General features: G+C 37.7%; 1 protein-coding gene across 1 annotated transcript in view; it reads right to left on the bottom strand.

Annotated features, from left to right (window-relative positions):
* MIPOL1 (mirror-image polydactyly 1) overlaps nt 1-12,503 on the bottom strand; it is a 199,097-nt gene that overhangs the window by 16,851 nt on the left and 169,743 nt on the right. The window contains exon 17 of the mRNA XM_087747228.1: nt 9,516-9,746. Within this exon, the coding sequence (XP_087603354.1) occupies nt 9,516-9,746 (231 nt within the window). The remainder of the gene's footprint in view (nt 1-9,515; nt 9,747-12,503) is intronic.

Below are 12,503 nucleotides of genomic sequence, written 5' to 3'. Positions count from 1 at the left end.
GTATGAGTATTAACAGAAAGAACCGCAAATTTATTTTTATTCCTTCAGCCAAGCCACAAATAAATGACTCTTGCAAACAAACCAAATACTATTTAGTAACGGCAATGTAAATGCCATGGACTTATTTTATTTGGATATAAAATATTAAAGTAAATGATTATTTGCTGTGACACTCGTTTTATCGTCTTGGAAAAAAAAAGCAAGTCTGAGAAAAAGTTTTCTTACTGTTCTTCAAGGAGCACTCAATCTGCTTTTCAAAGTTATTTAATAATTTGTCATAGAATCGTTAACTATAAGCTTACAAATACTGTGTCAGCATGCTTCTTCCTATTGGGCAAACAACTTCAAAATCTAATTTGTTTGTGTTATTGGTCTTACTAAATATTAGTCTTTGCAAGTCTGGTTTACACCATTGATGTTAACTATGCCAACATTCTGATTTTGTTCTGAAGTATTCCACAACAAGCTGATATTATACAATACAAGCCCAAGAGCTAGCCGTCCAGTTTACTGAGTATACTTAGTGTATTTTGCTACTGATAAATCAATAAAACCATGTTGTAATCTACAAACTTCCATCTCTGTCAAGCAGCTATAAGCAAACTGTAAATGAACACACAGGTCAAAAACTGGGATGCCATGATTATGTTGACTCTGAAAACATTTGACTTTCATAGAATACATTTTAGTGTTTGAGAGAACGAAGTTTCAGCACTGCTTATATTTTCGTGAAAGGCTGAGATGATAAATATTCAAATGATGATAAATATTTGTGTTTATATTGTAACTACCCATACTTTAAGAAAACAATATCTGCACTGCAATCCACAATTTACAGAGGTTAAGTAAATGTAAACCATAGCTACACAAAGAAAATAAATACTTGACTTAAACTGTATGCTCAGTTTTGCATTCTTCATCCATGTGAAACTCCCTGCAGTCAATGGATATCTCGGGTGTGCAGCGAATGCAGGAAAGGCTTATCTGTCATGCCCTTTGGTCAGGATTTTTCGTCTTCCTTCTGTTAAGTTCACCGCTGAACATAATCCTGGCATTGATCATAAACCGTCAGATGCGAAAGGCCTCACTGTAATTTATGGCACCCAAAATATCCACGAGAATGATATCCCATAATCTGCTCTGGCAATATCACACATTATAACTGTATGAAACTTTTCCTACTGATACCACAAACTGCTCTTTTAAGGGCCATCTTCAAATGAAAACAAGACGTCAAAAGATATTATGAATCATTAGTACTACAAAGGGTCTCAGCTGCAGTAATTCTGAACATCACCAAACCTGTCTTTCAGGACTTTGGTATTGAGAACGGGATCTGCAGCCCCATGTGTGCTCCACACTGGTGCACTCCTCCTCCAGACTGCACAGAGAGCATGGCAGCACCTTGGGATGGGATTTGCAACGACTAGTTTAAGGAGAAGGGTGCTCCTGAACTAGCCAAATAGTTTTTTTTTGTTTTTTAAATCTCAGGCCCTCAGTTTAAGTGTCTTGCTCCAAGCTGTCCAGAGGTCTTCAAGCTGCCCTTCTCTAAAACTAACCTAAGGCCACTTGTTTCTTTTAAGGTGACAAAGATACCAACAGTGCTACCACTCCTCCTTTTTAAAACAAGTATAAAAAATTATACTACCAGCTAGAGCACTCAGCCAAGCTAAGGAAAACTTGGTTTTGACTCACATCTGCTGCTTCTTAGGAGAGCTGTACACTCCAGGGCTGAAGAGTCTTCTCTACTTCTCTTTCTGAAGCTATGAATTTCTACAGAAGAAACATCTCAAATATTATTAGACCTGAAGGTGTGATTCTGTGGGTGGTGATTGAGGGCGCTCACCTGGAAAATGGGAGATGGGTGTTCTGATACTGGCTCTGTATTTATGTTCAACAGGCATTGGATAAAACTGAGAAAAAGCCCTAAAGCAAAGTGTCAGAACCAGGTTTCGCTTCTCAGAGGTGAGTAGCCTACCCACTGCTCTCTGATCCGAGAAGCCTGCATTATTTTCTGCTATGTGGTACTACTTCAAGGCAAGGAACAGAGAGCATCCAGACCAAACCTGAGTGGCTAAAACATCCCCCTGAGATGCAGGAGATTTGAACTAGGATCTCCTCAGATGGAAGAGGAACCTCAGCTCCATGCTGTGACACCCCAGAGGAGTACCCCTGCTCCCAAACAACCACTTAGAAATCTGGGGTGGGAGGGCACAGATGCCAAGGAAGCTTTTGAAAGAAAAGCTCTGAGGTCACGCTGCTCTGCACAGATCTCAGTGCAACCAGTATGCATCACTCTGGTTCAGCGCTTGCTTCTCCATTTGGGTCTCCAAGGAATCCAGGCAGAAAAGACAAAAAGTCGATTGCATTTTTTCAGTCAGAAGTTTTCTGCTTACGCTAACCCAAGTCCCCTCTTCTTTGGGCTGGAAAGTTATCAGTGTTAGTGGTACTAAGTTATCAGGCACTCCCTCCATCACAGCCTGCAAATTTTACTTCGACTGTAACATGGAGCAGGCAATTCAAAAATTGTTAAGTGAAGTGTCATCCAATAAAGATAATATCATCCAATGTGGAAAATACATTTCATTACAGCTTTGCAAAAGTGATGTATTTCCTTTTGTACAGCATGAATAATAAGTTAGCCTTACCAAGGGAAACAAGATCTGCCTAGCGATACAGAAACGTGGTATACGTGCAACAGTCCACAGACTATGCCACCAGTAACTGAATTTGTTCAGCTCACCTTAGATTTGAATACTAATTCAATCTTTTATTTCCTCCAGACCCAGAAAACTGATTCCACTCTACATGTTGAATTTCTCTGAGGCCGCACATAACCTCACTGGCTTATTCAATTACTTTATTATAACAAACAGGTATCTCTACACGACTTTTTAATTCATCATTTCACCATGCATATTAGTGCAGTCTGAGGGAAATTTTTCTGAGAGGAGTCACTGGCGTTAGCACAGAATTCCAAGTATTTAAATAAATTCTGACCCTACTATGTACTGCTTTGAGTTAGATCACGCATGACTTTCTGTGTCACACATTTCAATTAGTCTTAATTCTTCACTAAATTCCCAAAGCAGGCTACTTCCAAGCCTATTGCCCCTAAATCCAATAAATTCACACTGCTTGTTATTGCTACCCTAGGTAATGGTAGTATTTTCATATATGATATGATGTGATTGTTACTAGATTTTGTGTTTTAGACTTTCTCATGTTCCTTTTCATGTCTCGCATGCCAAAGAAACTTTGCATCAGCTCTGCTGCACTCTGCAGAATTCTTTGGGATATGTGGTAGTTTTGCGTGTCTGGGAATCTTCCATCTGGCTAGTGTGGGTTTCCTAAACACCATAAAACCCTGCCTGCGGAGACTGTGTATCTCTTATGGGCCCCGTGGAGCTTATAATCTGCTTTTAATCATTGCATGAGGCAGCCAACACATCAGTCTTCACCAAGCAGTTTTTTCCATGTTGCATCTCCTTTAAAAACTTTTGATCCAGTTCTGAAAGTCCAGAACTAGTGCTAATTTTCATTGGTATCTTAGACTGCTACAAGAGTTGTTTTTCTCGGCTCCCCATTTCCTTCCGTACAAACTCTCATAACCATTGACTTCCATGGCTTGCTATAGCAAGTAAAAGATTCTTAGCACTTTGCCCTCACTTGCCCATCTTTTGAATGTACCCACCAGCATCTGTTTCTCAGTAAACTACAGGTCATATACTTAACTGGGACAAATGAATGCAACTCGGTGCGACAGAGCTAAGCCAATTTGCTGTAACTAAGAAACTAGCTCTACATCCACATTCTTCAACAAGTCACCAGAACTTACTTTACATTTCAAAATGCCAGCACCGATTAAATTATTCCCTATATGATATTAAAAGATTACCAACTATTCAGTCCCAGCAGAACTTCACAGCAGCAGGCAGCACAGTGGTTTTCATTAAAAGAAAAATCACTTTCGACATCTGCTAAATTATTTACTAACACAAATCAGTGAAACTATTAATAACTATGAAGCTGTATTCCTAGCCTCTAGTAGTTAATGTGTTGAGCTGACATTCACCAGAATACAGTAAGTAAAAAAAAAAGCGCAGTCTAGTTTTAATAGGAAAGTCTGAACATCTAAACGTAACATCTTAATAAAGTAAGACATTAAGTTGTATTTACTGTTTTGAAATATGAAAATTAAAGAAATGTATCTCTAAAATTTTAAAGAAAGCCAGTCCAGTTATCTGACATTTGGTGGTTCCTCCAAAACAAACAGCTTTAAGTCCCAGTGAATGCAAAACTTGTTTCTTTTGTGCAGTGCTTCTGCCTGCAATTTCTAATTAACTAGCTCCATTCTTATCTACAAGGAGTGACTGAAAGCATACAAGCTACAATGTATACTCCAGCTAAATATACGTAGGTATGATTTTAAAAGGGAGATAACTAGTTAACAACATTTGCATGTTGCAAGGAGGCTCAGTTAGTATAATAATTCAGAAATCTTGCTTTTAGCCTGTTCCCTGCATGGCTGTGCTGTCCTGAATACAATCTGCACACTAAAGATATCATGTTTGCAGTTAAAAATCTCCAGAGACTTTAGACCCATACATAAAGATACTTATTTCACTCTTTTCTGAGACACTGACCTGTATCCTCATTTAAAAATGAACATCACATCTTTATGTTATTAAATCTTTGTTTTGATCTATTAGTATTCACCAAAGTGCCATTTTATACAGCCCCACACTGAATAGGCAAGGCTGGAGGTAACCATCTGCAGCTTTAGAGACTGCGTTTGAATTGATGAAAAGAGCTTTGTGTTTTCATTGCCAAGTTTGATTCTTCCAGTCATTAGACATTCCCCTCAGATCGCATCAATGAAGCGGACTCTCTTACACCCATGTGTTAAATTCTCTTCTCCTCATGGTTTCCTTTGCCAGCTATACTCCAGAAAGACTACTGGGTCTTAGCCACATTCTTCTCACAGCTGTGTTAAAAAAGAGCATCAGAGTATCTTCCCAAAATCCATATGTGTATCTGGTCAGTCCCCTGTTGGAGGGTCACCTCACATTGTGGTGTGATTATTCAAATATTCATTCTTGTTCTTGAACTGCACTGCTCAGATCATTCTGGGAAAGATTAGACCCTCCAGCCAGCACTGGAGAACGTCTTGGACGTTGATGTGAAACGCACACAGCTCCCGGACTCGGAAGGCAGATTAGTTTTAGTTGCAGAAGAGGGGCGCTCTAGCCACTTAATAAATGCTTGCTCCTTAGTTCTTTCCATTTTTATATTCTTTTCAGCGGTGACGAATGCTGGTAAGAACTGTTTGTTTTTGTTGTGCAATCGATCAACTTATTTATTTACTAGCATCAGCTAAGGAACAAACTAAGCGAGCAACTAGGAAAGCAGAGAAAGCATGTTCAGAAATGCTGGAGGGAAATCCAGGACTACTCAAGAAAAGGGTGTGTTCCAGTAACAATGAAAGTCAGGTGGCCAAAAAAAATCACACCTTAAGAGGTAAAGCAAATGTTATTAAGAGTAGTATTTCTTTTATGAGATAGTAATTTCCTTTGATAAAACTATCTGCTTATTAAGAAGATTGTTTAGTTTTCTTTTGTATTCAATCCACTGAAGTATTTTATCCAAATCTCCATAAAAGAAAAAAATCCCAAAATCAAAAGAAAAGGTGTCTTTAATAAACAGTTAAGGACAATGTAAGAACTTCTGTTTTACAGCACTAACATATTTGCTTTGTTCATAGTAAGAACTACCTCGACAAAGTGCACAAGCAGCATATTTCTCACCATTTATGCTTATTTTCATACCTGTATATTTTAGCATCGCACCATTACTTTGTGGATTTGTGTTTACTTTTCGAGGATTACATAGAAATTCTACACGCGCACCCTCTGCTGCCACCTTAAACAGCTATCTGAGCGTGCAAGTGTGTCTGTGCTCACACGCGGAGCTATGCTTTACTGAGCTACAATCATTAAATTGTGAGAAAAAATAGAAGCCCTCAATAGAGAAATAGCATTAAAATTCACTCCAGCTGCAAAGATGTTGCAGAAAAATAGAACATTTCCTGGAAAAAGCACATCAAAAGTGGCCTCAACCTTTACTGATAATTGGCTAATATTGATTTGGTATTACATTATAACCTCCTCTGATCTCACTGACATCAGTAGCCACTCCTCAATCCCAGAGGTTCCAGCAGGACGGACAGTTTTAAAATGTCTTGCTTCCTCTGCTGGCAGAGGCATTAATTAATTCACAGGCTTTTCCAGCCACCTTCTCCAGGTCAGCCCATTTCCCTGCTGGGGCTGCACCAGCTGGCTCCTGGCTTCTCCGGCAGGACAAACTTGCAGGGGGCCTATGGCGCTGTGCCAACACTCCTGGTGAATTCTGTGCCACTGCCCTAATTCTTTGTTTGTAACCGTGAATTAGAAACATTAATTAAATATAGAAAATTATAGTCATAGCCATTCTACAGAGTATAGGTTACAAATATTAAGTATCACGCAGATCATCATAAATCATAATTTCCTCTTGAATAAATATGTACTGTTATGTGTGCGCATACATGCATTTATTTACATACACCACACAGTTAAAATGTGTATTTGCTTTACTATTCTAGTAAAGCAAAAAAACTAGAACAGTGCTCTCTTAAAAGTCTAATGTGTATCTTGTTAATGTTTCAAAATCAAAATAGATTCAAACAAATTCTGCCAAATCTGTGTGGTCACTCTCTGAGCATCAACATTTTCTGTTTCACACCACCACCCCTGCTAGGATGGCGAATCATCTTCACAGGCAAGAGCACACATTCACTATTTGTATCTCACGCTGCAGTGAGCCGATGTGAGATGTTCACCCTACTTCAGTATAAACAGAATTTTGCTATATCTAAGTTCACTATAAGCAGATTCCAATATATCCCCCTTCTGGTTCACAGCTGCTGTTTCATGTGGGATAGGATCCAGAAATTTTTTAGATGCTTTGTGTCCTGACAGAAAACACAGGACCACTATTCTGACTTGGATCTCACGTTTAGAAAGCAACAATTGCAGGTGGGTACACAAATGGCTGACACGACGGCAATGCTGTGGAGAAACTACATCTCTATTTCAAGCTCTGCATATGATGCTGAATGCAAACACTGAAGTTTTTAAGAACATTAAAAAATTCTTTAGTGTTGCCAGAGAACAGATTAGCAAAGGCATAGTGAACACCAGTAAATTACACGGTATGAAGATACAAAGTACATCCTTTTTCTATGTTATTTTAATTATTTTAATTATGTTCTTTCTTAATGGAGCTCATAATTATTTTTCTTTCCTGATTTTTAACTGTTGCTATATTATTCAGATATTTTACTGAATAATACAGAGAAACTACTTTATATAGCTGCTAAAAATAGTTCCCTCATATGTCAGAATTCAGTATCACTTGAGCATTTAAAACAAGTCAAGAAAACAGATGTTTTAGAACCCTATTTAGGCCATGAATCATAGTGTCACATTTTAAATTACAATAAGCATCCTCTTAAGACAGTGCTAATAATTAATACTACTGCAATTAATATCAAGAAGCCTTTCCGTTGACAGGTTTATAAATTGTCAGTTCCTTTTTGAAATGTAGAACATCCTACATCTTCAAAATAAAATGCTAAGCTAACAAATGAGTTCCTGCCTAATTGCCAAACACTGATTTGTATGAAGCGGTTGAGGTTACAAAGAAATTGGGAATTCTCAGCCCGGTTTCCCTGCTGATGAGTACGAACTGTCTGTGTAGCTCTCCCAGAGGTGTCAGAGGAATCTCTATAGTGTCACACAAGGGTTCTTAGCTCAAAGTAAACACACTTTCCACAAACTCAGCTGCTTAATCTGTTTGCAGGTTGAATTATAAGATGGGGGTGGATGACTCCGGGTGCTGGGAAGACGCACAGAGCATTTCCACAGTTTCTTGGTAAAAAGGGCACGCTATTGTCATCAAAAGACTTCACCCAATTGTTTAATTTTGCTATAGGCTCAGTGGTCTGATCTTAGCAATAATGAAAACTAACCTGACCAAAATTTTCCCAAGTAGTTGAGCATGTTAAATTGCGTAAATTCTTTTCACTATAGCAGTGCATCACTACCCCTTTAATTGAGGTTGTGCCTGCACTTCTACTCTAGCCACCCTGGTTACACGGAATTAAACAAGACTCTTTCACCCAAAAAAACAAAACCAAAAACCAACCTTCACTTAAATACCTATGGTTAGTAAATCTTTATAAATAAAATGAAATGAAATAACTTTAAACAATGTACAGAAAGGTTTAGCCAATATTCTCTTTAAAATGCTGTAATTATTTTTCATAGGTTTATTTTTATCAAGCATGCACCTGCTGAAGTTTCAAATATATCTAAGTGTTCAGAATAAAGATTTGAATGATTCTCAAACAACCATTGGAGGTTTTAAAGTGATGACTGAAAATATGTATTTTCATCTGTCTATCTAAACTATATTTTATGCAGTTACAAACAAATTAAAAATATAAAAATATAATTTCTTTATTTTTTTAATAGGAGAACTCAGCATCTATTTTTTTAAACAGGAAGAACTCCTGTTAGGTACTTGCAATGTATTACAAGCCAATTTCTGGCTATGCTGGAAATATGCTGCAGACATTAAAGTTCAAGACAAATATGGACAGACAGGGAAATTTGCATCAGTTCATCATTGACCACCTCGAAAGGATGAGAGAGGGGTATTTTGCAGCTGATGAATGTAATGCAGAGATGAGAAGTGCCAGACTGTGAAGAGGCTCTGCCTACACGTTTGCCTACGTCCCAGCCATCAGACTTTCAAAGGCTTATGTGCTAGTAATAACAAACATGACAATAAGGACTTCAGTAGAGACGAACTTCAGGTTTTGGAGTTCAGTAATCTTTTAACAGGGAATCTTATTATAGGAAAGAGAATACAATCCCTGTCCACTGACTCAGAGACTTCCTGTTGGTTTCACTGAGATTCTGAAGCCACCCCTAAACAACCCCATCAGCATTTACCATGGCATAAAACCTGCCAGATGCGTAACAGACCAAATATGAGAACCTTAATAATCTACCATGCAATTATAAAGGCAAATACTCTGTTGCCACAGGATTGCCATGGGGTAAAAAGACAGTGAAAACCATTCATAGGAGATGGAAACACTCTCTGTGCATTGCACAAGCAGTTTCCTACAAACAGTTCTACAAGCAGTTTTTCTACAAGCATTTCTACAAGCAGTTTCCATAACAGTAACAACAGGCACACTGACTTGTGTAATACTATAAAACTGTTAAAATGATCAGCTTCACACTGAGTAGGTAACGAGCTGAACAGCTGACAAAGAAGGAGTCGTGTTAAAGGACCTTTTCTGAGTACCACCATGCTTTCAGTCATAGACAAAATACCATAAGAAACAATGTTTTATTTGGTTTTCAACTCCAATTTTTCTTGAAAGAAGGCAAGCAACTTACTTCTGAACTTTTTCATTGGCCTCCCGTGAAGCCTCCAGGGCTGTCTGGAGCTTCAGCTCTGTGTCCTTTTGCTCTGACCGAGCTTGCTGCAGCTGAGCTGCCAGATCTTCAATCTGGCGATAGGTAAGGGTCACCACATCCTCCCTGCTTTGCTGTCCACCTTCAGAAGTACCTAAAGTACAGTTAAGCGGATCCTTCATACTCATTCCTTCAGACAAAGATTTGTATAAGCTGGGAAAACAAAATCATACATGTTAATAAGTTTCAGTCTAAGGCTGAGCTGCAAGAATACTACACACAGTTTAATTAATATTTTTAATATTATCATATATGGATCCACATGCACTAACACCAAGTTTTATTTCAAAAGTGACAGAGAATGAAAAGAACATCCTGTTTTCACAAGGCTCTTCTAGAAGTATGTAACAACTATCAGAATTTTAAAAAGTCAAAAACCTATTCAACAAAAACTTAAAAGGCAGTATTTTTCAGCTGTAGCATCTTCCTGATAACCTTTGAGCTGCAGCAAAAAGTTGTTAGTGTGATTTACGTGAAGTTGAATTAATCAGTGTAAGTTACTGGCGTGTTATTAACTCGTGTTACACAGGACTCTCTTTTAGCAAGCAGACTCATCAACTACAGGGGGCTTATTTGCAAAATTGCAGATTTTTCAATATAGTGAAAGGAATAAAAATGCTACAATGCAAAAATTAAAATCATTACATCAGTAGGATTACTTAGAAATATGAATGATTTGCACATGCTAACCAATTCTAAAGGTCTTTGGTCAATATTTTTGTGAGAGGAAACTTAAAATATTTCTTGATGTTGCTTTAAATAAGCTAGTAACGTGTACTAGAATATACTGTGTCTTAAATAGCCTCTCTATAGTACACAGAGATTGGTAACCTGGAAAAATCAGAGGGAGATCAGAAATTAAAAATGAAATTGAATAGGGTCTTAAGGCAATAGATTAATGAAGCTAAAAGAAATAAATATGCCTGGATCAGCTAACAATAGCTATGGAAAATAAGCAAAAAGAAGGATATTAGACAGACTCTTATAAATAATGAGAAGAAACTGAAAAAAGGAGAATAAAGAAGAAGATGGTCCATCAGGTAAAAAATTCTCAATGAAGCCTGTTTACTGTGGAATTATTTCCCAAGGAACCAGTAGGTAGCCAGCTGCTGGAGTTATTAAGGTGCAATGGTAGAAATCACATTAACAGCTGATTCCGTGAGGAGAAGCCTGCACCAGCAAGCTCTCCGTGGAATTAGCAATGATTGCTTCTCATCTCTTGATAGCCATAATTCATTGGTGAATTTTACACCAATGGAAAATGACACTGGTAGTAGAAGAAATTAATGGAAGACATTTATAAGAAAAGTGATGGCAACAGGATACCATAATGAGCTATGTTCTTAGACAAATAATTGAAGTAATTTCAAAACGACTTCATGAATATCAGAAGCTGTTGTTGTATTGATGAATATGACTCGAGACCATCCCTCTGACTGATGACCATGCAAATATCAAACACTATTTCAGTGTGGACTTCTAGTAGCAGTGCACACTGCTTACAATACTCAAGAGACAGTCTGCATCACAGCTGCTAGTATGCAGTAGCATATTTTCTTCCTTTCCAGTTTATTAAGGTGTTTGTATGGAGAACACCCTTAGTTCCGACAGCCCATAGAGGAAAATCATATACAAACTAAAATATAATATACATGAACAAGCAAAATGTGGATGAACTAATAGAAACCCAGAAGCTAAAAGGTCAGAGTGTTGATATGTCATTACGTCTACTACCTGCAGTTGTCTGAAAATAATGTGAAGAACCTTTTCAATTAAATGAAGACATATTGAAAATATAAATATTTATAAAGGGACATTAAAATCCCTAGAACAGACTCATTAAAAATAAAATTACTTTAACAGTTGCACATAAAATTTACTGACTGAAGTTCCACTGTGGTCGAGCATTGATCACCATGGAAAAATACAAAGGTATGCAAATAATGCTGAAAGCAGGTTACTGAAATACCACTGCTGCCTGCTTCTTAAACACCTGGCAGAAGATTAAAAGAAAAAAAAGACAGATGAGAAGCTAAACTGTTCAGTGAATGTATGGGTCTCTGATTAAAAAAAAAAAAGAGGAGAGTCTAAATATTCAAACTTGCTCACACCAGCTGAGAGTTTTTTTTCCAGAACATATGAAAAATATAGTCATCTATTTAGATTCTAAAATACTGGCCCTGTGTGGCTACGACTGGGCTCCTTCTCAAAGACTGGCCATGAACAATACAGCATGCAATACACTGGCCATGAACAATACAGCATGCAATACACTATTACACGTTTTAACTCATAACGATTGCATCTGAGTGATCAATAGATTCTGACATGTATATTTTGTGGCTAGGGTGATTCCTCCAGATAAAGGAACTGTGGTTGATAGATATTTTAAACTTTTTGTTTTCCAAAAGCATGCAATTGCCAGATTTCCATCAATATGTGCTTTGCTAAAATACTTGTATTTAGTCCCTTTTAATACTTATTAATTTGAAATTCCTTCATTAACGTCACAAAGATTATTTCATCAAAGAATATTGATGCTATAAATCAAAAATACATGGGAGTTTTAGGCCTGAAGAACGGGTCACAGAAGCATTCAATCAGTTCCTTGATTTAAGTAATTCACATGTACTTTACAGTAAGTCTTTTGCTTTACTACGACAACACGGCCCCCTTCTTGCTCCAGCTTGGATCTGAGAGCTTCAAAGGCCCACCTTAACTGTTATCCAGGCAGAAGAAAAAGTGATATGTGATGATGTCACTTATGCAGCTCCTGCAGATAGCAAGAGGTTTCCTCAGGCCCCAAAGTCAGAGTAGCTTCAAGCCTGCTAGAAAATTTCACCAGTTGTAACTGCTCCCAGAGGGACTTGACTTTGGCTGAAAATCAACTGTATGAAGTGCTACTCTTAT

The sequence above is a fragment of the Nipponia nippon genome, unplaced genomic scaffold (genome assembly GCF_047370975.1).
Source record: "Nipponia nippon isolate SJK-2023a ecotype South Korea unplaced genomic scaffold, ASM4737097v1 scaffold_11, whole genome shotgun sequence".
Lineage (NCBI taxonomy): Eukaryota > Metazoa > Chordata > Aves > Pelecaniformes > Threskiornithidae > Nipponia > Nipponia nippon.
Note: the sequence above shows the minus strand (reverse complement) of the source record. Positions and strands in the feature narration are given on the sequence as shown.